The following is a 25,819-nucleotide window of genomic DNA, read 5'->3' as shown; positions in this document are numbered from 1 at the left end:
TTATTTCATTTGCCTTATTCTGTATTGAAAGGCAATTTAAGTATTTATGCATGTGGTCATTTATTTCTATCTTCTTGTTTTCCATTTATTTGAAAGACTAGAAGAGTTGGTCATTGGCTTAGCAAAATAAAAAGCTGTCCATAGGTTGTTACTTAATAATACTGTCTTATGCAAGGCTTTCTGTGCAACTACTGAATGTGTTTTCCTATCCATTTCTAAATAACATAAGATAACATTTCAATAGTGTCTGAAATGTGGCTACAAAATTCTCCTAGCCATAAATATTACTAAAAATTTTATATAACTAAAACCGAGATCAATGCAATTAAAAATTCAAATTAGTGTTCTTTGAATACCACAAGGACAATAGGTCACACCAAAAAGTTAAAAACAAAGGACCTAGTATAGATGAATCAATTACATGCAAGAAAAAAAAAAAGGATTCTTGGCAATACTATCTGAAAGAGTTATTTCTGATGATAAACATAAAATTGGACAAAGAAAACAATATTTTGGAAAGCAAATTTTTTACACAACGGTAAAATCCATAATGAAGATGATGCCCAAAAACCTTATGCACCAACTTAAGCATCGCATAGTATTTTACAATAAAAATCACAAATTGTGCAAGGACTTCAAAACAACCATCTGGTCTAACTCACTGGAAATACTTAAAAACTTCAACCTATCCAATAAAGAATGGCCTCAATCCTGTTCTATCTATTATTAACAATAAAGCAATGTCCACATCAGTGACTAATCACCATATATTGAAATTTATCTACATTTGCTAGATTTTAATTCTATGTATCACATTCTTTATTAGGTGTAAATTCTTTTTTTTTTCTGCAATAATACTCATTCCTTTATTGTTGACTGTGTTAATCTGAACAGGGCTGAGGCCTGCAGGTTACAGGCAGCTCTGAGGTGTGACACATTTTTGCTCAACTGAGAAGCCTCTATCCTAAGGATTAGGTGTAAATTCTTACACAACAGCTAGTGTGTCTAAAATCATGTACTATATTTCTTGTTTGTAGACTAACTCATGCCAATTACTTGCAGTTTTCATCAGGTGAGAAACTTTTCATACATTATTGTTAATCCCTAAAAGATCTGTAATTTTTCCTTCTTATAAAACACAGATCCCAAACTTGTATCCATCTCTTTATCTGCTTTCCTCCCTACTTTGCTTGATCCTTTATTGTTAGATTTATTTCTACAAGTATAATCAGTACCAGTAGTGAGAGAAAAATAATTTCCACAACTATGCACCACAGATTTCCATCAATAGGCTCATATTTCATTTCTAGTAAAATACCTTGCTTATTTCATTAACTGTAACTTGATGTAAAAATATGTTTTCAGTGGCATGGATCTCTTTTCTTTTTTGCTTTTGGCTGTACTATCCTTGAATATTTTTTTCTCTATATTGGTGGAATTTAGATTTTCTTTGTCTTTAAGTAGCAGTGACGCATATTTTTAACATTCTTTAAATCAATTTTAGAGAAATCACTTTTGAAAAACAAGCGTATTTTCTCCAAAGTTCACCAGTTGATTTTGAAAAATAAGCTACCTGCCTGGAAGGAAGGAGGGAAGGAAGGAAGGAAGGAGAGTAGAGGAATGAATGCAAGAAGGGAGGCAGGGAAGGAGGGAGGGAGTGTGGGTGGCAAAACAAAATGTTAATTTTGTGGGTTTGATACCTGGACAAGATAAGTAAGCCTGCTGGCGTTGTAATTCTTTTGTTCTATACAACTGCAAAGCCACATCAAGCATAAAGCTGCTCAAAAGGATATTATTGAATTGACTGTTTTGTTTTGTTCCATCTGCTGGTTGCTTAAACCATCTATTACACAGGAAGTGTACATTAAATTTTCCTTCTGGCTTGCAGGTTTGATACTCAGTAAAGATGTGAACTGATAAAATTATAGAGTTAGCAGCATCTGCCAGATCCTAGCCTGGGCTTATTCTCAAAAATAATGAAGCCAGTACGCAGATCAATACCGCTTCAGGTGACAGAAGGGCACTCTCAGCCAGTATGTCCTGTTGCCTTAGCTGAGCAGCATGAGCTAGAGAGAAAAAAGGGCAAGATGCACACATGTGATCTGATTCCCTGTTTCGAAAACCCCTTCTACAAGCATGAATAAAGGATCGGGGAACAAAACAAAACAGAAGCAGTTTGGGGGAGTAATTCTTCCATGCAAAGGCTGCAGTAACAGAGGTTGACCACACCTGGAAAATGCCTGTCAGCTGTGAAGACCAAGAAGCTCATCTGTCAATCAAAATGTGAAAGCCTGACCCAGGGGCTAACAAGAGTAAGAGCTGTGTGAGTGCCAGCGCCTCATAACTGTAATCCCAGCTACTCAGAAGGCTGAAAGCTGAGACTTTTATCTCCAATTAATAAGAAAATACCAGACATGGAGATGTTGTTCAAATGGTAGAGTACCAATCTTAGCAAAAATGCTAAGGGATACAACCCACATCCTGATTTTCAATCCTGAGTACTGGCACACACACACACACACACACACACACACACACACACACACACACACACACACACACACACACACACACACACACACACACACACACACACGAAAGTAGTTAATTGGTAGTTAGTTAAAGATAAGAATCTCATAGACTTCCCTGCTTGGGCTGGGTTCAAACCATGATCCTCAGATCTGAGCCTCCTGAGTAGCTAGGATTACAGGCATGAGCCACCAGCATCCAGCTCAGTAGGAATATTCCTGATCTCATGTGTGTCCTATATTCTTCAGCACATGTTCACTTTACTAGCAAACCAAAATATAAGCACCATAACACCATCACCAAACAGCCCTTGTGGTTTGGCCCAGAGAACAGTTTGTGAGATAGAACATGATGACAAGTGTGACAAGACACAGCATTGCAGTCTACATGGGGGATTTTTAAAAATGCAAATGTGGAGAAGAATGAAGAATGAAGGCCCAGCTGCAGGTTGGAAGACCCAGGTTTTCTTCCTGCATCAACTGAGTGCCTATGGAGAGATTTTTGTGAGAAGGAACACTCTAGTGGTAACATTAAAAAATAAGATTTAAATTATTTCTGGGGAAACTGGATGCTAAAATTAGAGTGTACAGGAAAATAAATGCCCAGAATCAAGGAGCAAAGTGGAAAAGGGGAGGTGGATGGGAAACAGATTTCTATCTTTGAGTCAAAAGAATTCAGCAAACAACTGGACACAGAGAATGGAAGAGAATGCACCAAGATTTCTCAGCTGCGGGCTGGGAATGTGGCTTAGTGGCAGAGTGCTTGCCTAGTACCACATAAACAGAAAAGGCGGAAGTGACGCTGTGGCTCAAGTGGTAGATGCTAGCCTTGAACACAGAGAGACTCAGGGACAGATCCCAGGCCCTGAGTACAAGTCCCAGGACTGGCAAAAAAAAAAAAAAATTGGATATATAATGCTACCAAATGAATCACATGGGATGGGTAGCAGAGTCTCCCATATCACCTTTTTTGTTCCTGGTTGACATTTTCTAGTGTGTTTTCTACCAATTTCTAGTTCCTATTTCTTCCTCTGAGAACTCATCCACCCTGTGCCCTCTTATTATTATCAACTAAAGACAACTCTCAAATGCAAATGCAAATCCTAACCTAAATCCATATAGCAAGGGTAACCCAGATAGTTACTGAGTATTTGCTACAGATGGATGATTATCTAGTGGGAGAATGAAACTCAAATGAGACTCTGTGGAATAATGAACTATTAGAGGCAAGAGATCTATATTGCCCAGATGGAGACCTAGAAGGCAGCAGACAACAAAGAAGTGCCAATCTACTAAATCACTTCTTCACTACTCCAGCCAAAGTGTCCTCAGCTAGGCCAGCAGAAGGTGAGAGTTAAGCAGCAAGGAGACAGACAGTTCTATAAACTCTTTACAAATGGTGAGGGGTATAGCTTAAAGTTAGTGTTTAGTGAGTGATTAGTGGAGACAGTAAAAGGAAGAAAATGGAAATCTTTGAGGGAAAAAAAATCAGTAGATTTCTTTGTCTCTCATCAGGTCCCTGCATGATGTATTTCCTCTCAAACCACCCCATACTAGAGGGCAGAAGAGGGTTAGTGTTAGAAATGCTTTGCAAATTTGAGAAAAGGAGATGAATAAAGTATTTAAAAATGAAGGCAGAGGCTAATATAAAAAAGGGGAAAAAGAACTCTTTGTTGATTATCTACTTTGAGATGTTACAACAATTAAGGAACTAAGAGCACTAGGCCTTTCTTATCTTTTTATTTGAACAATGGAAAACAAGTAACAGCTTTTCTTAGTCTTTACTTAAAAAAACACACACACACAAAGTCTTGGTAATATGGGGGAAGGACGGTTGTTAGATCCAAGGAAATATTGAGGCTTAATACCTGTCATGATAATTTGTTTTTGTTTCTCTAGTGTTCTGCCTGAGGTATAAAAATGTATTTCTAGTTGTCCTCTTCTTTTTCCTTTAGGTTCCCAAGAGTTGAGTCTGCTGTAAGACAGATGTGCTGGCAGAAGCTCCCGGACAGCATTAACACCACTTACCAGAGACTCACTGGCACACTGGAACACGTAACAAATGTATTGGCTCAGCCCAGGCTCTGGAGACTCCCGACAGATAAAGCCAAAGTGATCAACGTGCTTTATACCCTAGATGAGGCGAAAGAAAAGTGCAAACAGAATTTATGGAAATCAACATCCATTCTATGCTTTCCCAGGTCCTCAAATTTCTCCTTCATAGCAAAGTCACAGGGCACAGCATATCTTATGACACATGTCTGTGGATATATAATATTAATATAAAAGGTGAGACCAGCTCAGATTGTTTTGTTTCTGAGAAACACTATGACTCAAGACCACAGGAAAAATATTGATGGCCCATTTCACTGTATCTGGTAAAACAAAACAAGACAAACAAAAAAAGCACTATTATAGGCTCTCAATTTATTGTCTTATAATTGTCTATAGGAAGCTACAAATCTAAGGGAAAAAACCTACCACTGACAATATTCAGATTAAATGTGAAGCAATTCTCTAAAACATGCATATAAATACCAAACTATCTGCTATTAATGGACAGCCAAAAAAACCCCAATGTTAAAATATTGATACTTTTTTTGCTTTGTTTTGTTTTTGTGCTGGTACTGAGGCTAGAACTTGGAGCCTGAGTGTTGTCCCTCAGCTTTTTCATTCAAGGCTGGTGCTCAACACTTCAGACATTTCTCCATTTCCAGTTTTTTTGGCTGGCTAATTGGAGATAAGAGTCTTGTGTACTTTACTGCTCAAGCTGGCTTTCAAACGAGGATTCTCAGATCTCAACCTGCCAAGCAGCTAGGGTTATAAGAGTGGCATTTGGCCTCTGGCACTGATATGGTCTTTAAAAAGTTATTGCAGATACCAATTATCCACATTCACATTACTGTTCATCCGGGAACCAGGTGAAGTAACTTCAGTTACATTTAATTTTTTTTAAATGCAGAATTTAGCCAGGGAAGAAAAATCCCAATGAGACTCTTATCTTTAACCACTCAAAAACTAGAAGTGGAACTGTGTGGCTCAAAGTAGTAGAGTACTAGCCTTTAGCAAAAATTGCTCAGGGACAGTGCCTAGGCCCTGAGTTTAAGACTATGACTGACAAAAAAAAAAAAAAAAAAAAAAAAAAAAAAAAAAAAAAAGCAGAACTTCTGTAACTTTTATCTATACATACAAACCAACGAACTGATAACAGTTTACTGTCTTATTGCAAGCACAATGGCTCTAAAATCTGAATAAGTAAAAAATAAAGAAATATGGTTGTCCTAAAACTCAATTAAATCCAAGCAAAAACAAAACAGGCCTCAGAATAAAACTTAAGTCTCAGTTTAACAAATCTGATAGGTTTGAGATGTTGTGCTGGCCTGCTAATAATTATCTCTGGAGTTCCATTTGTCAATACAAAACAGCAGTTACAACACCTATTGTCAGGAAGGATTGAGATTCAGAACTAAGAAATGTCTTTGACAGCTCCTGAGTTGTGTGATAAATGCCAACCACAATTCTTGTTATCAGCAGCTCAATCTGTCAAATGGATATGGAAAAAGGAAATCAACTCTGGTGAAAAGAAGTCAGTAAGGAGAATGAGACTGCCGTTCATGCAGTGAAAATAAAGTCTATGTGGCAATACTTGTGAGAGATTAAAGAATATCATCTTTCACTGGCATAATACTAAATGGAAAAAATTCTAGACTCCATTAGCTCAGTATGTTCACATAGCTGGCGGCAACCTTACAAGCAAAGAAAGTTACTTCCTGTCTCGCAAAGCTTGCCTGGAAATCAGTCATACAGTTTTTGAAGAAAGAGACAGTTGTATAGTTGTATTTGAAGATAGCCTGAACAAATCCAAGAGACTCTCATCTCCAAGTAACCACCAAAAGAAGCCAGAAATGGAAGCATGGTTCAGGTGGTAGAGAATTAGCCTTGAGCAACAAAAGCTAAGGGATAGCACCCAGGCCTTGAGTTCAAGCTCTAGCACACACACACACACACACACACACACACACACACACACATTATATCAACTCACTTGTGTGCAAAGAAATAAAAGGAACCAGGCCAGCCGGTGAGGACTACAGGACTCGGCCCACCATTACTCTGATGAGAGGACTTCCCACCTGTTCCCTTGTGCTTTGATCTAAATCCTTTTTTTCTGTATCAGAAGATAGAAAGCAAGTTTGCATACAATAACCAAAAAATGGAAAAGAAAAAAATTTGATTTGAACTTTTAGTTTTATATGTTGGTTCCCTGAATCATCTGCTCTTTCTTTCTTTCTTTTTGAATCTTTTTTTACTCACTGCACATGCTGGTTTTCTCATTGGGAGGCTTGGGGAAGGTGGGGGATGAGTGACTGTGCTTTTAAGGATGCTTATTGGTGTTCCCTCAGGGCAGGAACTGCATTTTGTTTGTACAGCAGCTTTTACTTCAATACTTAGCTTAGAGCCCAATATGGAGAAGAGGCTTCTTCATTCAATATTCACAGAACACATACAGCTTGTCAGCTCTAATCCCAAGATACTGATTCTAATGTCCCATAGGATAGGACATCAGCTGGGTGCTGGTAAGAATCCTAGCTACTCAGGAAGTGAGATCTGAGAATAAAGGCTCAAAGCTAGCCTAGGTAGACAAGTCTGTGAGACTCTTATCTCCAGTTAGCCAGCAAAAGGCCAGAAGTAGAAGTATGGCCCAAGGAGTAGAGCACCAGCCTTGAGCAAAAAAGTCAAGTAAGAGGAAGAGGCCAGTACCAACACATATAACCACACACACACACACACACACACACACACACACACACACACACACACACACACACACACACACACACACACACACCTCAAAGAATAAGACACCTGCCTTTGAGGGCTTATGATCCTGCATACACCGTGGGTAACTATGAAAAACACTTATATACTGGGCACTGGTGGCTCACACTTGTAATCCCAGCTATTCAGGATGCTGAGTTCTGAGGATTGTGGTTCAAAGGCAAGTCCGTGAAACTCTTGTTGCCAATTAACCACCAGGAAACCAGAAGTGGAGCTGTAGTTCCAAGTGGTAGAGCACTAGCCTTGAATAGAAAAGCTACAGTGCCCAGACCCTGAGATCAAGCCCCACAGTTGGAAAAACAAAAACAAAAACAAAACTTAATATAATACTATTATTTTTCATCCGAATATTTTAAGTAAGAATTTAGAAGTTTAACATATATCCTTCCTTAATTCAGATGTTACATTCTCTAAGTTGCTAGGGAATGTTTGTCTATACATCAAAATTTTAGATCTCCATATAACCAAAAAAATTCTAAAACAAAATATTAGGAGTGGAACTGTACTAAGACTGAGGTAAAACAAAATTAACTAACTGTACAAAACTCATTTTCAAAGGGAAGAACATCCGAGTAGCATATTGATAGCAAGGCGAACTCCAAACTTCAAGAGAGAATTAAAATATGATAGGCAGTTTTGATTTTTCACTGTCAAGATAAAGGGACCTTGAAAGAGCAGCTCCAAGAAGTATTGAGTCCCCCAGACCAGGAAAGATGCAGCTTCTGAACACTTTACCTGCCCACATTTAGACACAGACACACCTTCTATCCTGATAACTTCAAATATCTTTTCTTTTTTTTTTTTTTTACAGTACATTTTGGTAGCTCTAACCTTGGATGGATATTCAAAATGACCATTATGATTCTTAGGACACTAATTTATGCCTGACTTTCCAATCATGTACACATTGGCACATAGTGATTCTTTTTAAATCCATAGTTTACAAATTAAAAAGAATAGACACACTGTGCCAAATTTAGTATTTACATAACTACAAGTCAAAAACACTAGTTCCCCATTTTACTTTTTACCACAAAATAAAAATCAAACATGATTCAGATACATCACAGGTTCCATTGCTGGAGATTCTGAGGGACCCTAGCTATGACGTGCTACCAAAAGATGTCACTACCACTGAAATTCCAGCAGTAAAGAGATGTAATACGAGAGAAAGCTGACTATACAGCGGAGAAAGTGTGAAGATACTGAGGAATTGGGCAGAACATACCACAGGAAAAACTTTTATTTTTAGGATATATCCTAAAAATAAATTTGTATTACATTGTTTCTTTTGTGTCAGTACTAGAGCTTGAAAGCAAGGATTCATGCTCTCATTTTTTTCACTCATGGTTGATGCTCGCTCACTTGAAACATGCCACCAGCTTGTTCACTGAAGATAAGAGTCTCTTAGTTTTGTCTGCCTAGGCTGATTTTGAATCTGATCCTCAGATCTCAGCCTCCTGATTTGCTAGGATTATAGGTATGAGCCACTGGTACGCAACCACAAATTCTTTTCAAAAAGATTTTTAAAAAATTTTAAGATTATAAAATGGAAAGGTCTTTAAGCTTAGTTGCTTTTTATTATTGAAACAAGATGATTTCTTCAAAATATAATGTGATACATACCTGAGAACAAGAGGAGATATCTTTAAAATTCTTCTCTAGCACAACTGATTTACTATCTGGACTGATCAGGTTAATCTCAAATCGTCCAACCTTTGGAAAAAAAAAACACTACAATTAAATTCAACTCATAATGACTTAATACCTCACTTTATAATTCAACAGTGAACTAATAACACAGATTCAAATCCCAGGATTGGAAGCATGGCCCAAGTGGTAGAATACTAGTGGTGAGCAAGCAAGCAAATCTAGCACAAGGCAAACTTGGTATTGGCAGAAAGAAAGAAAAGGAAAGGAAAGAAATGAAGAAAGGAAGGAAGGGGGAAAAAAAGAAATAGAAGAGAGAGTATTTTCTCAAGACATTTTTTTTCTTTGTTGAAAATCATGAAAACTAACATGTTCTTAAGTTAAAGGACACATATTAGAAATGACTACTCAAAAAATGCAACCTTTCCCCATTTTATGTTTTCTAAAAATAACAACATTTTAGGATAGTCAGATATACTCCCAAGTAGTCAATAAAATATGTATGTCATCATTTGCATATGGGTATATATATGTATATATATATGTGTGTATTTATGTGTATAATCATTTGTATATGGGTATATATGTACATATAAGAACAGAATGAAGCTGGGCATTGGTGGCTTATGCCTGTAATCCTAGCTACTCAGGAGGCTGAGATCTGAGGATCGCGGTTCAAAGCCAGCCCAGGCAGGAAAGACCCTGAGACTCCTATCTCCAATAAACCACCAGAAAACCGGAAGTGGCACTGTAGCTCAAGTGGTAGTACACTCGCCTTGAGCTGCAGAGTTGAGGGACAGTGCCCAGGCCCATAGTTCAAACCCCACGACCGACAAAAAAAAAAAAAAAAAAAAATTGAAGGGAATGGAGGAAGTGTGTGTGTGTGTGTGTGTGTGTGTGTGTGTGTGTGTGTGTGTGTGTGTGTGTGTGTGTGTGTGTGTAAGTAACTGGTCTAAATAAAAAAAATTTACATTAAACAGCTATTCAGGAAAGACAAATCTGATAGTCCCCAAAAGGAGTGAAAACTCAGCTATTACCAGAAAACACCAGAGACAGGAGCTAGCAGAGTGGTTCAAACGGTAGAGTTCCTGTCTAGCAAGCACAAGGCCTGAGTTCAACCTCCAGCACTAGGAAAAGACAAACCATAAACAAACAAAAACACACAGAGACACTTTAACTAGATGCCAAGAGTTAACCAAAGCTACCATGAAACATGACCTTCTGTAAAATAAAATATTACATACTGGAACTGCTGACAAGGTTTGCTATGGTAATTCCCTTCCAGGGATTCTATAATAGGAAAAGTCAGGAGTTACCCTTTTTTATTTTATTTTTATTTTATTCCTTGGTGCGGATCCTGGGGCTTGAACTCGGGGCTTGAACTCAGGGCTTGGGTACTGTCCCTTGAGCTCTTGTGCTCCAGACTAGGGCTCTACCACTTGAGCCACAGTTCTATTTCAGCTTTTTTTAGTATTTAAGTAGAGATAAGAGTGTCACAGACTTTCCTGTCCAGGCTGGCTTTGAACTGCAGTCACCTAGATAGGATTACAGATGTAAGCCACTAGTATCCTGCCTTCTTGTTGTTTGGCCAGCGGCTGTTTTATTTCATTCCAAGAGAAGTCAAATCTTACAAGTTGATGGTTAAAGATACTCCACAGAACACTATCATAAATTAAGCTTTTTAAGTCGAAAGTGACATTTGCTGTCCCTACATGACATACAGGAAGTATTTTCAGAATCAAGAGAACTATCTTTTACCTTCACAAGACAGCCTGTATCAAATTATTAATAACCAACTCTAACTCACTAGGACAATGACGTATGTGTGCAGGTACACACACACATGCCCGTGCAGTAGTGCTAGCACTAGAACTCAGGGAACTGCCCTTTAGCTTTTTCCAATCAAGGCTGGTTTTCTACCACTTGAACCACACCTCCACTTTTTTGGTAGTTAATTGGAAATTAGCAACTCTTAGACTTTTCTGCCCTGACTGACTTTGAACCTCGATTCTCAGATTTCAGCTTCCTGAATAGCTGGGATTACAGGCATAAATACTCGCACCCTGCCCTGTTCGCATTTCTTTAGTTTTCCCTTTTAGTGATCTAGTGTGTGTGTTCTCATCCGAACCACACCTGTATCTCTGGAAAAATCCTTTTCCCTCCCTGTCAAATCACACTTTCCTAGATTCCTATCTTTAAATCCTTTCCTAGATGGATTCTAAAGCTATGTTTTTCTAAAGACATTTTTTTTTTTAGGAATCAACTCAGTCTCCCTCTGTATAACCCATGTAACCTAAGCCTTAAAAACTGCTTTAAAGAAAATCAACTCAGGCAATGCTCGTGTCAGAGATCCAGAGTGGCAGTCACAGATCACAATGCCAACCTCTCCAGCTTCTCTGCTCTCCTGCTTGCTGTTTCTCCACCTCCCTTGTCTGCTTGTGAGTGGGACTTCCATGAGGACCACTGGGGAAGGCAGCAGGCGGAATAGGGGAAGGGTGGGGGGGGGAGATGTCAGCCAGCTGCGCCCATCCAAGAAGTCAGGATGCAACAGGTAGAGGTTGCTAAGCAACCGGCCTGCAGCACCTGCCAGCATCCGCCCGAAAGGAAGGCCATCCCCACGCACCTGAAAGAGCATGGTTCTATTCTTCTCGGAGTCGGAGGGCTGGACGTGGCTGGGCGCGCTGGCGTGTCTCCTCCTGGGCTGTGACGTCTGGCTGTTCTCGTGAATCTTCTTCTGCAGGACGCCGGTGACGCTGCTGCAACGAGCCCGAAACTCCTGCTGCTCATCCAAGTCACCGTCTTCCAGAATCCGCTCCGGGAAGCAAACTCGATTGCTGGGCAGCGCGGGCTGGCTGGCCAGGACTGGCAGGGCCGGGGGGCTGTCGGCGGGGCCTTCGGCCTCCTCGGGCAAGCTGTGGCCCGGGGACCCGGGCACCTCGGCCTCGGGGGCCCCCGGCTCCTCGCCCTGCAGCCGCAGGCGCAGCTGCTCGTGCAGGCTGAACTGCTCGATGCAGTCGTCGATGAGGCTGGAGGGGGCCTTCTTGTGCGTCACCGTCACCCTGCCGCAGTACAGGACCTCGAACTTCTGCGAGTTGTAAAAGGCGTCCTCGTTGTCTTTGCTGGGCTTGGCTCCTTCTTTCATGGCGGCTTTGGATAGCTGTCGTATGCTGCTCATGACATCAGGGACCTGGGGACAAAGGAGAAGTCTGATGTCTGCCATCGCTCCTTATTCACGCGTGCGTGGATTAGATAATCACCCTAAGTGATAGAACACAAGCAGGACGGACCCCTCTACCCCAGGTGGAGTGTACACTGACATCACGACTTCAATGGAAGTGTAATAGCCTTGAAATTGAATAGCAGTATCCTCTTTTACCTTTTGGGTTTTTTGTTGTTTTTTGTTGGGTGTTTTTGGGGTACTGGGGATGCTCTCCCACTGTAAATGCCTTCATTTCCCCAAAACAGAGCTATAAGACTGTCCAGGGCACTGACAACTTCTAATGAACTATATGTTTGATGGCTTTAAAAGTTTAATGAGGGGCTGGGAAGGTGGCTCAGTGGTAGAGTGCTTGCCTCGCATGCATGGGGCCCTGAGTTCGTTTTCTCAGCACCACATAAGCAGAAAAAAAGGCTGGAAGTGGTGCTGTGGCTCAAGTGGTAGAGCACTAGCCTTGAGCTGAAGAGCTGAGGGACAAGCCCTGAGTTCAAGCCCAGTACTGATATGTGTTCACACAAGTACACATGCACGCACACCTACTCCCCACTCCACACACACACACACACACATACACACACACACACACACACACACACACACATGAATGCACACACAAAAGCAACAAGTGACAGCAAGATGTGGAATAACTGGAACATCCCCACTGCATACAGAAATGTGAGTTGACACAGCACCTTGCAAGCTGTTCATCAGCTTCATGTTTTGCTTTTTGTTTTTTTGGGGTCCAGTTGTGGGACCTGAACTCTGGGCCTGGGCGCTGTCCCTCAGCTCTTCAGCTCAAGGCTAGCGCTCTACCACTTGAGCCACAGCACCACTTCCGGCTTTTTTTCTTTTTGCTTATGTGGTGCTGAGGAATCGAACCCAGGGCCTCAGGCATGCAAGACAAGCACTCTACCACTGAGCCACCTTCCCAGCCCCCGTCAGCTTTGTTTTGTTTTGATTTTGGTTAAAATTCATTTTGTGTTTCCCACTGTTCCCTCCCCTCCACACATGTTGATGCTTTCTGGTTTCATTTTGTTAAACAGTTTGTTAGGTATTCAGAGAATACACACCTTAGGACCTCTAATTAGATGATCCTTTAACCCCATATATGTTATTATGTATGTTTATATTTTAAATCTATTAGTATTTTACATCTGTTTATATTTTCAATCTCTTGGGTACTTTCTTAGAGTACCTAAGCCTACCTCACCATCCAGCTCTTCCTCTTCTATATGTCTTCCTAGAAGAGCAAGAAATATGTCCACACAAGAGCTTGTACTCAATAATTCATAGAAGCCATATTGCAATTGGTGGCAGTGATTCATGCCTGTAATCCTAGCTACTCAGGAGGCTGAGATCTGAGAGTCATGATTCAAATCCAGGCAGGGCAGGAAAGTCCATGAGACTTTTATCTCCAATTAAGCACCAAAAAAAAAAAAAAAAAAAAAAAAGCTGGAAGTAGAGGTGTGAGTGGTAGAGCACTAGCCTTGAACTCAAAAGATGAGGGACAATACCCAGGCCAAGTTCAAGCTCTAAGACAGCACCAAAACAAACAACAGCATTTCCAATCACTTTCTTCCACCTTCATCCCACTCTCAAAAGCCAGAATGGCCCTTCTTAAGGTCTTTTAGGCCTGTTACTTTAGGATGGTAAAACAGCCATTCCAACATGAGCAGCTATGTTATATTGACTGTTTTGAATTTAAAGTCACCTGATAGGAGAAAAAAAAAAGGCATGGCACTCTGGTCTTCCTTCATTTCCTGAAAGCTTCCTCAACCCAGGGAAAGATATCTACCCAGAGGCATGAAGAAAGACATCATCACCACAGATGGGAGCAGACCAAGAGAAACCTGACAAACCAACCAAGTTCAACTAGCTCTACCTTCCTAAACGTTTTCACATGAAAAATTGCCCTAGCCCAAACAAATCATTTGCACAATTTACTACTGTTTGTCTGACTCAGCACATGAATAATACTCACCTAAACTACTTTGCATCTGAATATTTCTTCTGAGTATTCAATTTACATGTGGAAGTTACTAAGTAAACTTTCTATCTCATCTATCTGTTAATCCTGGTAGAATCTAAGGCTATAGAAAAAAAAATACCTCTTGCAAAAAAAAAAAAAAAACCCTCTTATATTTCCCCTTTCTTAAAGACTAAAACATAGGTCTTCACAGCATCCTAGAATGTCTTCTCCAACCACATGGGACAAACATTCAGATTAAGTCTTCAATGTGGCTATACATCCTCCTTTATTTTATTTTATTTTATTTTATTTTATTTTATTTATTTTGGCCATTCCTAGGGCTTGAACTTAGTATGGGCTCTGTCCCTGAGCTTCTTTGTACTCAAGGCTAGTGCTCTACCACTGGAGCCACAGGGCCACTTCTAGCTTTTCCTGAGGAGTTAATTGGAGATAAAAGGTCTCAAAGATGTCCCTGCCCAGGCTGGCTTCGAACTGTGATCATCAAATCTCAGGATTACAGGTGTGAGCCTGGCATCCTCCTTTGAACAGATGGTCCATCGATGGTCCATCTAGACTTGTACCTTTCCATCCTCCAACCTATCTCTGACTACATTCGCTTCCATCCACTGTGCTCCAGGCACACTAGAAGCCTTGCTAATTCTTCAACTCAACAGCCTATTTCCAAATGAAGTCTCTGCGCTCCCCTCCTGCCCTATTTGTTCATATATCTAAACCCATGCTTCAACATTGCCTTGCACAACAGCGCCCCCATGTGTCTACCACCCTAATCCATACACATAAACTCATGTGGCCAGCATTCAGGGGTTTTGTCAGCTTTGTTACAACCCACACACTTTAACAACTTTACTGTGCTATATAACTCCTTTATTATGTAACACAACATATAGGTTCTAAGAGAAGGGTGGTTTCTGACTTTATTTTTTCCCTATCGTATCTAATTGTCTAGAATAAATCCTGTTTTGTAGAAGTTGGTCCTCAGTGTAATCTACCGACCCCACAAAAACTTTTCCAAAATTGTTCATCTTTGTTTTCAGAATTATAAAATTTTTAATCGTAACAGTTGATTCCTATTCAGACACATATCCGTATCTTCTAGTGCCAAATTTAAAACCAGAATTTCTACTCTTTCACAGCATTACTTGGGATATACTGCTGCAGTATTCCCAGCTGTAAAGTGGTGAGAATTTCAGGGGCAGCCTGAGTATTTCCTATGGGAAGATAAGTCCTTCTGCCTCAGCTCCAGTGACTCACGCAGAGCAGCTGACACAGCGTCAGGTGTCTGTGAGAGCATGTGACTAGCGACCACAGCCCTTCATCTTTGGTCCTTGACTTAACACGTGACTTACCCTATTTGAGAGGCCAAAGCTGCAGAGAGTGAGCTGACAATTCACTCAGCAAAAAGTAAGATGCTTTTAGAGACTTGAGCAAAGCCCTGAGAGAATCATCTGGTCTCCTTCACTATCTCTGTTCCATCATAGTCTGTTCATCTGCTATCAACCCAAGCACTCCTAAACTTCCAAAAGTATCTACAGAGTGTGGAATCACAATCGTCCTTATGACGTGCGTGTGTGTGTGTGTGTGTGTGTGTGGAGAGAGAGAGAGAGAATGTGAGTTTTTTTTATCTTATCAAATAACTGTGAATGATTTGGGTTCAGTCTCAAAAGTTAGTGTTTACAAAAAAGACTTAAAGTCAACTCAACCTTAGTGTTATCAAGTCCTCTAAATTGTTTGACTTTCTTTACTGTTACATAGAGACTTCTTAAGAGAAAACCTGCTGGGTGTCACAACTCCCATAGTCACGTGAGGAGGGACGGTGTGCTCAATACCTAAAAGATTCTGAAAATGACCTGATTTACACGTGTAGAGCTTATCACCTTAAATTCTTCAGTGACGTGGAGAGGTAATCTTCCAGGAACTGGAGGTATTTACATCATCAAACAGACTTCAGTAGCCTTTAAAGGCTCTCTGAGGTTCTAACCACAAAGTCAAAGACCTGGGATAACCTTCAATGACCTAGACACTTCAAGGAAGAGTTGGACCAAACAACATTCAACTCTTTCTGCTGTTCCTTATGTGAAAGATAAGCTATAAAATTTAGCCTTGCACAGCCCTGCCAAAATACTCAGACACATCAATAATGTAGGATAGTAAAATATACGTAATAGTAAAGTATCAGGATGATAAACTGTTAGGATAGCAAAATGTTTCTGAGACTGTTGCTCAGTGATACAGAACTTGCCTAGCCCCCACAAGGCCCTGGGGTTGATCTCCAGCAATAAAGTTGTCGTCCTCATCCTCATCCTCATCTATAGTAATAAAGGCAGTTATCACAGAACCACAAAAACCTTTTATTGAGGCAATTATTTAAGGAATCCACAAGATTTAAAATCGCCATCCAGTGCTTGCATATACCTGGTATTTTGAAATAATAGCTTTCTCCTATAGCATACTCTTAACATGTTTCATAGATAGGTAGATAGGTAGGTAGGTAGGTAGGTAGGTAGATAGATAGATAGATAGATAGATAGATAGATAGATAGATAGATAGATAGATAGATAGGGCATGTTATATCATTCCAACATCTCTCTCCTTTACCATTGCACTGTAAGTTTGTGAGAAAGACAAGATTTTTATTTCTTTCTAGAACTCTTCATCTGACCAGTAGAAAAACAAGCTGCACTCAGCACTTGAATGCGTGCTGTCAGCAAACAGAAGCATACACATCACAGTGAACAAAACTAGAGTTCTGATCAAAGTTCTCCATTGTTCAAACAGGGCTAGTAAATTCCTGTTGATGATTTGAGATATCTGGCAGGGCCCTTGGAAATTGGCTCATTGCTCACCAAAATAGGAAGTTGTTCGTCCCCCTACATACGCTAAATACTTATCTAGTTATTCATATTTAAGTTACCGTAGTAACTCCATTACTCAGATTCTGCCTACAATCCATGGAGCCTGATGAGGATTTTTAACCAGTTCCAAACAAGGTTTGTATGCTGTGGCACCACGCATTCAATCTTTAGAGCACAGCAATACTGGGGAGAAAAACCCTCCACTAAATTAGGTGCTATGAAATTTCTGTTCTGTCCGTAGCTCTGCCAGTGTTTTTGCCTAATATCTGCAGGAAGAAATCTTTCACCTCTGCACAGTCCAGTTCTTTCAAGTATGAAGTGCAGGGGAAACAGGCAGCTGGTCAAAACGGTCTCATTCAATCCAGCTTCTTTGTCTTTACTTTTGGATCAGTGTCAACACAGGAGCAAGAGAAAATGTCTTTACACATTCAAGGAGTAAGAAAATCATTTTTATTACCACACCAGAAATGGCATTAGTCATTGGACTTATTCATTCTCATGAACTCACATCAAACCAATTTATCAAACAATAAAATAGTTTTCCACAAGCTTCAGAGATTAAGAAAAGGCACTGTGCCAGCTTTAACTAGTGTTTTGCCATTATATTCTCAGTAAGTTGATTTAAAAAAAAAACTTAGATTCAAGTACCAAAACTTAGATATTAAAGCAATTCTTCATTCCAAACCAAAATATTGCTGCTCAGTTCCTTGAAAGCATGCTGAAGTCTTTTCCTTAATTAGCTATACTAATAGCTAACAAACCCATTGGTATTTTAAAAACTACATTTTATCCTACTTCAAAAGAAAACAAATTTTACAACTACCAGTACCGATGCTTCAAGGTGGATGCAAACAGAAACATAGGAGGGAAAATCCAGATGCAAAGATTGCTTAGGAAAGATACCTTTGATGAGGAAGCCTGTTGAACATTGGCATCTTTCACAAAGAGAACTGGATATCCCCCGCTGAAGTCACGGGCAGCATTATCCCTTCGCTGCCCTTACGAAGTCTTCTTTGCATGGGCAGCAGCTGGCTGTATTCAGGAAAGCCTACATTATCACTATGCAGCTAATGGTAAGACTTCCCTTGAGTGACCGTTATTGCTTCAAAAGTTAAGTATTTCCTGAGAGTGCAATCAGGAAATACACAGATTGTCCGGAACTAAAAAGAAAAAGCTTTAACGTTCCTCAAAAGGAAACATTTTATTTTTCATGACTCATGCTTTTCTTATGCCATTAAAATAATCACAAGGGTCCAACACACACTCATCATGAAAATAAGAGATTAATCTAATATAGTATGATGGGGCTTTTTTCCCCCTCACAGATTTCTGAATGTGAAAACAAGATTCCTGAAATACTTTTTCATTATAACTGCCATATATTTTCCAATTGGCATGAGTTTAACTGCTGGCTTCATTATTAATCATTTTTCAATGATGTGGCTAGCACAGCAAGATTTAAGTAAATATAAAAATTTAAAGTTGAGTTAAAAACATGGAACACTTCAAGTAAACTGAAAGAATTGCCTAATGGGTGTCATATAGAGAGCATGGAAAAGATATATACTTGTTTCAGAAGGAACATATGCCTTTAAGGGAAGTGCATGTTTCCTTTATAATTCTACTTTGCTTAAGAAACAAGATTATACAGTCCAAGCAAAATAGGAAGATACTGACTGCATAGTTGGCAAAGAAAAATTCTGTATTTTGAAAAATAAAAAATGTGGTCATTTAAAGGGACCATTTCTACTGCACTTCTTAAAATCTCACCTTCAAATAATGGAAATTAGTAGGAGGTACATATACCCCATGAAACAGTTTATTGTTATTAAGGAAACAATGCTGGGTGCTGGTGGCTCACACCTGAAATCCTAGCTACGCAGGGGGTTAGATCAGAGGATCCAACTTAGTCTGGGCAAAAAATGAGACTCGTATCTCCAATTGCCCAGGTGTAGGGATCTCTGAAGCTGAGCTGTGAGACCTCGAAAGGGTTGAGAGGTTGGAAGGCCTCCTTGTCAGGCCTGGGAAGGCTGAGAAACGGGCCTGGAAAGGTTGAAACACACAGTTCTGGAGAGCATTAAGAGGCTGGAATTCCACCTCCTTAGACAGTGCTGGTCTTTGAACCATAGATTGCGGAGAGTAACCTGGAGGATGGTTTTTTTTTAAAAATGGGAGGGGAACCATTGTAATAGTAGAGAAAGAATTCTGAATTAAATGGTATCTTAGGAAAGCCAGCAAGGAGATAAGCAGGACACATACCTGGGGAGGAATATCTCAGACACTGAGTCCAAAGGCCCTGGAACACAGGCCTTCCCTTGTGTGCAGACACTTGAAAGGATTTCAGCTCCTACTCTTAGGGAGAAAGAAAGACACTGGACAAAGGTAGGGCTCCATGGAGAAATGACATGATTTACATGATTTTTTTTTCCAGAGGATTTCAGAGGCTTTCTTTGTGGAAAATGGATGGCAATCACACCAATCCTAGATGATTCTGGATGATCCTGGATCATTGCTGACTCATATAAGAAATCTCCATCATGGAAATGGCAAGTAGCAACAAGCTTCTAGATATAATTTTAAAAATGATCTGTGGGCAGATCTGAAGCAGTGTATAGAAGGAGAGGAGGCCGGATGACTTCATGGTTTGGGGCCAGAGGAAAATCAAATGAAATGAAATTGCTTAATGCTTTCAATGATTAGAAGTTCTGCAAGAGATGATAATTTTGAGAAGCTTATGGAACACAGGAGAGAGATCAAGGCTGAGACAGAAAACCAGAACTTTTTAGCTTATAAACAGCATTTGAAAGCCCTGAGATTAAGATGACTTCATCAAGTCAGTAAATAGAGATGACAGAAGAGAAAGGAGCAGAGACAAAGAAAAGGAGGATTATGGAGACCGAGAAAAGTATCTCCTAGGGCCAAACCCTGAGGCTTACACGTTTACAGTTCTGAAGATGAAGAGACATGAGCAAGGCTGAGTCCGGCAGTACACACCTATGGGTCCAGCTCCTTGGAAGGCAGAAGTAGGGAGACAATCTGGACCAAGTTACCACAAAAACCTTATCTGGAAACAAACTAAAGAGCAAAAGGGCAGGATGTGGCTAAAGTAGCCACGTGAGGCCCTGAGTCTAATCCCTAGCACCAAATGAGGAAAAAAGAGAAGGAGAAGGAAAGGAAAACATGTAAGTAAACTGTTTTCTCTGCTTGGGATGAAACTGGAAGTTTTCTTATATAAGTTATTTTTACGTAAGGAATAAATTTCAGAGGATAGAGCACAGCTCAAGTGCTGGATCATTTGCTTGGCAAGTGTGACACTTTGAATTCAAACCTCATTACAATCAAAAGAGTTTGCATGAACTTAAGGGGGAAAAATAAAACACTATTCTGTAACTTGTTAAAATAAGAATAACATAGTTTGGGGGGCTGGGAATGTGGAACATAGACAGGCTCAAGGTCAGGCCCCAGGCCCTGAGGTCAAGCTCCAGGACTGGCAAAAAAAAAAAAATAGTTTGACTATAAAATATTCATTTATGGGCTAGGAAGGTGGCTCAGTGGTAGAGTGCTTGCCTTGCATGCATGAGGCCCTGAGTTTGATTCCTCAGCACCACATCAGCAGAAAAAAAATCTGGAAGTGGCGTTGTGGCTCAAGCCTTGAGCTCAAGAGCTGAGGATCAGCACCCAGGCCCAGAGTTCAAGCCCCATGACTGGGGGGGAAAAAAGCAACTTGAAAATATTCATTTATGAATAACAATTCAGTAATTTTTTCTTCTATGCTTGGATAAGAAATTGTATGTAGATATAATATTTAAAAAAGCAAAATAAGAAACAAAAGTTATAAAGTAAGAAAGTAGAATATCTCATAAATATGTCATCAAAATCTTAAGCCACCCTCCCCCACAGTATAACCCCCGTTTTCACGTTGGTATAATTTGGGGAGGGAAAGGGAAAAAACAAATTGTTTAAACAGGGATACAAGTGGACCCATTGCAACAATAAGATGTACAAGATGTTATGTTGAAAAAGGAACTTTACAACTTTAACAGGGGAGGGGGCAGAGATGGGAGTGTAGGGATGGGAAGGAGAAACAAAGGAGGAGGCAACAATGCTTGATAAGAAATGAACTCATTACCTTGCTCATGTAATTGTAACCCCTCTGTATGGTATTTTCACAATTAAAAACATATTAATACTTTTTAAAACTAAGTATTTAAAAAAAAAAAGCCAGACGCCAGTGGCTCAAACCTATAATCCTAGCTACTCAGGAGGCTGAGATCTGAAGATTATGGTTGAAAGCCAGCCCAAGCAGGAAAGTCCGTGAGATTCTTATCTCCAATTAACCACCAGAAAACTGGAAATGGCACTATGGCTCAAAGCGGTAGTGCACTAGCCTTGTGTTGAAATGCTGAGGGACAGCACCCACCCCACCCCCCAAAAAAATATCACTTTTCCATTTCTGATTATAAGAACAGACTAGATGCCTAAGAAAGATCCCTGAAATGCTAGTATTTACTTAGGCTGGCACTATGAGATCTATGGTTTTGAATTCAGTATATTCCTATATCCAACCATAAAACACTATTACCTACTTATTCAATAGGATGCATTCTATTTGTCACATTAGTCTCACTAGGTACTTGAGGCTCAACAGGAATAGCTTAATACCACTGTATTTATTACAACAAACACTAGAGGGAGCATTTTTACATGGACTAGTTTTTTAAAAAACTTCAAAAAGTATAATGCTAAAAAACAAACTTTACAATTTGGGGGGGGAGGAGGTGGGAGGGATGGGATGGTAGGGGAAAAACAAAAGGAGGAGGCAACAATGCTTGATAAAAAATGTACTCATTACCTTGCTCATGTAACTGTAACCCTTCTGTACTGTATTTTCACAATAAAAAACGTATTTTAAAAAAAGTGCTACTGTTTAGAAAATATTATTACCACTACTTTCCTTGCATCAAAGTAACTACTGACAAATGTAAATTTAACTGCTTGAGCAAGTCTGGCAGTAAAATTAATAAGCTGATAAAGTTAAACATTTTTATGGCAGAATCAGGACCTGATGACATTTTAATGTTAAGATTTTTTGAAAGAACATCATCAACATAATAAGAAAATTTTTATTATGTTCCTTTATCAGGACATTTGAAAGCATTAAGCCAATTACACAAACTATTGATACTAGATAATGTGTAGTCTCAATTCATGAGGGTAGAACTTCTGAGCAACACTTAGTTGTGCAATGACAGGCCTTAGGAAAGGGGCAAGGGCCAGAGATCCCAGTGGGACGTGGATACCACAGCTCCCGTTGGGATCCGAAGATAAAGTTGTAATATTATCAGGAAACACAAGCGCCACACATTTCTCAGAAACCTATTTTTATCCTGGCCTTCCATATTACTTCAGACATTTATACCACCACAACAGATTTTTCATGTTGCAAATGAAATTAATATGGCATTCTCCAACACTTATTTAGAGACTACAGTTGCTTATTAACATCAGCAATCCTTAAAGGTGTGTATGTCTCTTTTCTTAAGAAGAAAAATTCTATGTTCACTTCACCCATGGATTTTAAACACATACACACACACACACACACACACACACACACACACACACACACACACACACACACACACACACACACACACTTGCTGCTATCCAAAAATAGGCTGGAAGAAAGACCATAGCAAGCAACCAGATGCCTGATCTTTCACCTAGAATGGTACATTTCAAAGATGATGCCAAAATGCTGGGTTTTCCCCAGTAAGCATTAATGTTGGAGCTCTGTATGGAAAAGTCTCCAACTCTCACAGTAGAAAAACTCGTGGAAACAATAGGAGTTATAATGAAATATGCCTGGTGCAGCTGATCCCAGTGAATGAAAAATTAATACTATGATATCTTGCAGTATTCCTTCTTCCTGTTTGAGACTATAGTGAATACATCTTAGGAAAGATTCTGAACAGAAAAGGCATTCTCAGAGCTGGTGTTAAGTGTTCAAAGGCATTCTTTGTTGCTCCATAATTCTCAATATTCGCTTGCCAGCTCCTTCTCTTGAGTGATCTAGCAGAATAACCTCAAGGGAAAGTCACCAACTTAGGTGAATCAACAAAGGACAGGATGTTCCTGTCACCACTTCTTGTGCAGAAACACAAATGATAGGCTTGAGATTATGGGGGGCGGGTCTAAGAAACATACTTCTATGTGCAGTACATGCTGCCACAAGCAAGAACGTTCTACCTGTGAGGCCTGGGAAATACCACTGCACTGCTTAGAAACCACCTGAAAGAGTGCACTGTCAGAATGAGTCTTTGCCCAGTTCATATGTAGCTCTAGCCACCCCTTCAAATGTACATTGTGTGAACAGACAACTCCCCACTGCAAAAGAACTCATGCCAGCAACACCGCTTACTTCCAATTCATTGCTCTTTTTCATTTTCACGATGTGTGAAGATTTTAAGTAAACTATCGTAACTTGGTATCCCAAAGCACCTCTCACAAAGCATTTTTTGCTTGTCAATTTTATGTATAGAAAACATAAAGCTCTCAAATTTTAATCCTCTAAAGCAGATCTCTTCAGAATTTAAAGTTGAACGTGTTATAGCAATATGTTTTCCACAATGTAATAATCTTAATTTATCTAACATCCAAAATAACTCCTAATATCCATCTTAAAAAGATTATGGCTGTATTTAAGTGTTAGCATTTGTACTCAACACAACTGATGATAAAAGTCATTAGAGGGGCTGGGAAGGTGGCTCAGTGGTTAAAGTGCTTGCCTTGCATGCCTGAGGCCCTGGGTTCGATTCCTCAGCACCACATAAGCAAAAAAAAAAAAAAAAAAGCCGGAAGTGGCGCTGTGGCTCAAGTGGTAGAGCGCTAGCCTTGAGCTGAAGAGCTGAGGGACAGTGCCCAGGCCCAGATTTCAGGCCCCATGACCGGACCCCAAAAAAAAAAAAAAAGTCATTAGAAAAAAATTGTTCAGTGGTTATATTCTCAATGATGGATAAAGTGGCCTAAAATTATTTCAATCAACCTTTTCAAACTAAGGATCAATGGAAACTTCAGGTTTGCCAAACTAAGCCTTGATTTTTATACAAGAACAACTTTCAAGGAAACCTAGGATGATATTAATCACAAATCAGCCAGGAATGACTTAGCTGTAGTAGACACTGCGTTGAGATCCAGGGGTTTCAGTGGACTCTACCCTCCCCTTTACCCAATCTCTCCATCCCTCACATAATAGCCTTAATAAGGCCATTGAACCCCAAGCTTCTCCAGTAATATGCACAGAGTGAACACGAGACCCAAGCCAGGTCAGGCTGAATTTCTCCTTAATGTTTTTCCAACAGAAGGTGGGATGTAGATGTGGTTTTTTGGGGGGTTTTTTTTGTTTTTTTTTGTTGGTCGTGGGGCCTGAACTCTGGGCCTGGGCGCTGTCCCTCAGCTCTTCAGCTCAAGGCGAGCGCTCTACCACTTGAGCTACAGCGCCACTTCCAGTTTTCTGGTGGTTTATTGGAGATAGGAGTCTCACGGTCTCTCCTGCCCGGGCTGGCTTTGAACCGCGATCCTCAGATCTCAGCCTCCTGAGTAGCTAGGATTACAGGCGTGAGCCACCAGCACCCGGCTGGGATGTAGATGTTTTTGCATATGAGGCTTCCCGGGGTTGAAGAAGTCCGCTAGGTGCCACAGGTAATCATGTCCCTTCACAGGAGATAGCTAGTGTACAGTAATGCACAAATGAAACAAGAGGAAAAGAATTAAAGCTGACACATGGAATGATAGCATCCAGGCTGGGGCAGGCCACTTGATGTAGAATGCACACATCCTGGGAGGGGTGGCTGATGCATTCTTCATCCCCTAACATTCTAGAGCCACTCCAGTATTTTTCTCACATGGGTGGTGGATTCACCCTTGCATCTAAGTGTCCTAGCTAGGTTATAAGTTGTGAGAATATCCCGGTTAAGGAATTAATGTTATATATAAACTGTAGAAAGCAGTCATCCCCCTGGGTTCATCAGCTATGACTAAAACCCAGAACAACAATAGAACAACCAAGCCGAAGTTCACTTTCCACTGATCTGAAAGTACAGTTGAGGTACAGGGCTGTTTTGCTACTCATTGCCCTTAGGTATCAAAGACTCAGGTTGCTCCTACATTGTTCCTTTATCATGGGGTCCTTGACCTAGAGGAACTTACAGCATAGTTCTGACTCTCAACCTACTAGCGAGTTTAAAATTCTATTTCTAAAGAAGGAAGAACAGACATCAGAAACAATTTGTGTTCTTGTCATAATTATCAATGACACATTAGAGATAAGGCATGAGTCAAACCTCTTCAAAAAAGAAAAGCTAGGGATGAATGTAATGCAAAGTATTTAAGTCATGTAATGGTTCTGAAAAGAAAGCATCCAAACCAAAGCTTCAGAAATATGTTTTAATAAAGATAGATGGGATCAGATGCTTTAAGATTTACCGAAACTGATGAAACAAACAAGTGCCCATCCCTCAAAGATACTCTGAAACTATTCCTTATTTTGTTGTCATGTCCTAAGGACAACAAATCATTTCTGATGGTAGTAATGGTCAGCTCCATTTGCAGCAGTGCTGAAATTCATAAATATGCTTTCAAACCCCCACATGTTAGTCTGGTAATCATTCCCACTTCTGTAGAGAAAGCTACAGAGCAATAACCCACAAATATCCACCAAAACGTATTTCTTTAGTCTTGCAG

At 40.0% G+C, this 25,819-nt stretch overlaps 1 protein-coding gene across 2 annotated transcripts in view; it reads right to left on the bottom strand.

Moving 5' to 3' along the window:
• Window positions 1-25,819, bottom strand: part of LOC138814047 (TBC1 domain family member 4-like) — a 157,071-nt gene that overhangs the window by 53,507 nt on the left and 77,745 nt on the right. For both annotated transcript variants that reach the window (XM_070002817.1, XM_070002819.1), the window contains exons 2-4: window positions 11,641-12,204; window positions 8,994-9,083; window positions 4,557-4,661 (exon numbers count right to left, since the gene is read on the bottom strand). In XM_070002817.1, coding sequence (XP_069858918.1) covers window positions 4,557-4,661; window positions 8,994-9,083; window positions 11,641-12,204 — 759 coding nt within the window. The remainder of the gene's footprint in view (window positions 1-4,556; window positions 4,662-8,993; window positions 9,084-11,640; window positions 12,205-25,819) is intronic.

This window comes from Dipodomys merriami, unplaced genomic scaffold, assembly GCF_024711535.1.
Source record: "Dipodomys merriami isolate MVZ:Mamm:240054 unplaced genomic scaffold, mDipMer1.0.p SCAF_6, whole genome shotgun sequence".
Classification (NCBI taxonomy): domain Eukaryota; kingdom Metazoa; phylum Chordata; class Mammalia; order Rodentia; family Heteromyidae; genus Dipodomys; species Dipodomys merriami.
Note: the sequence above shows the minus strand (reverse complement) of the source record. Positions and strands in the feature narration are given on the sequence as shown.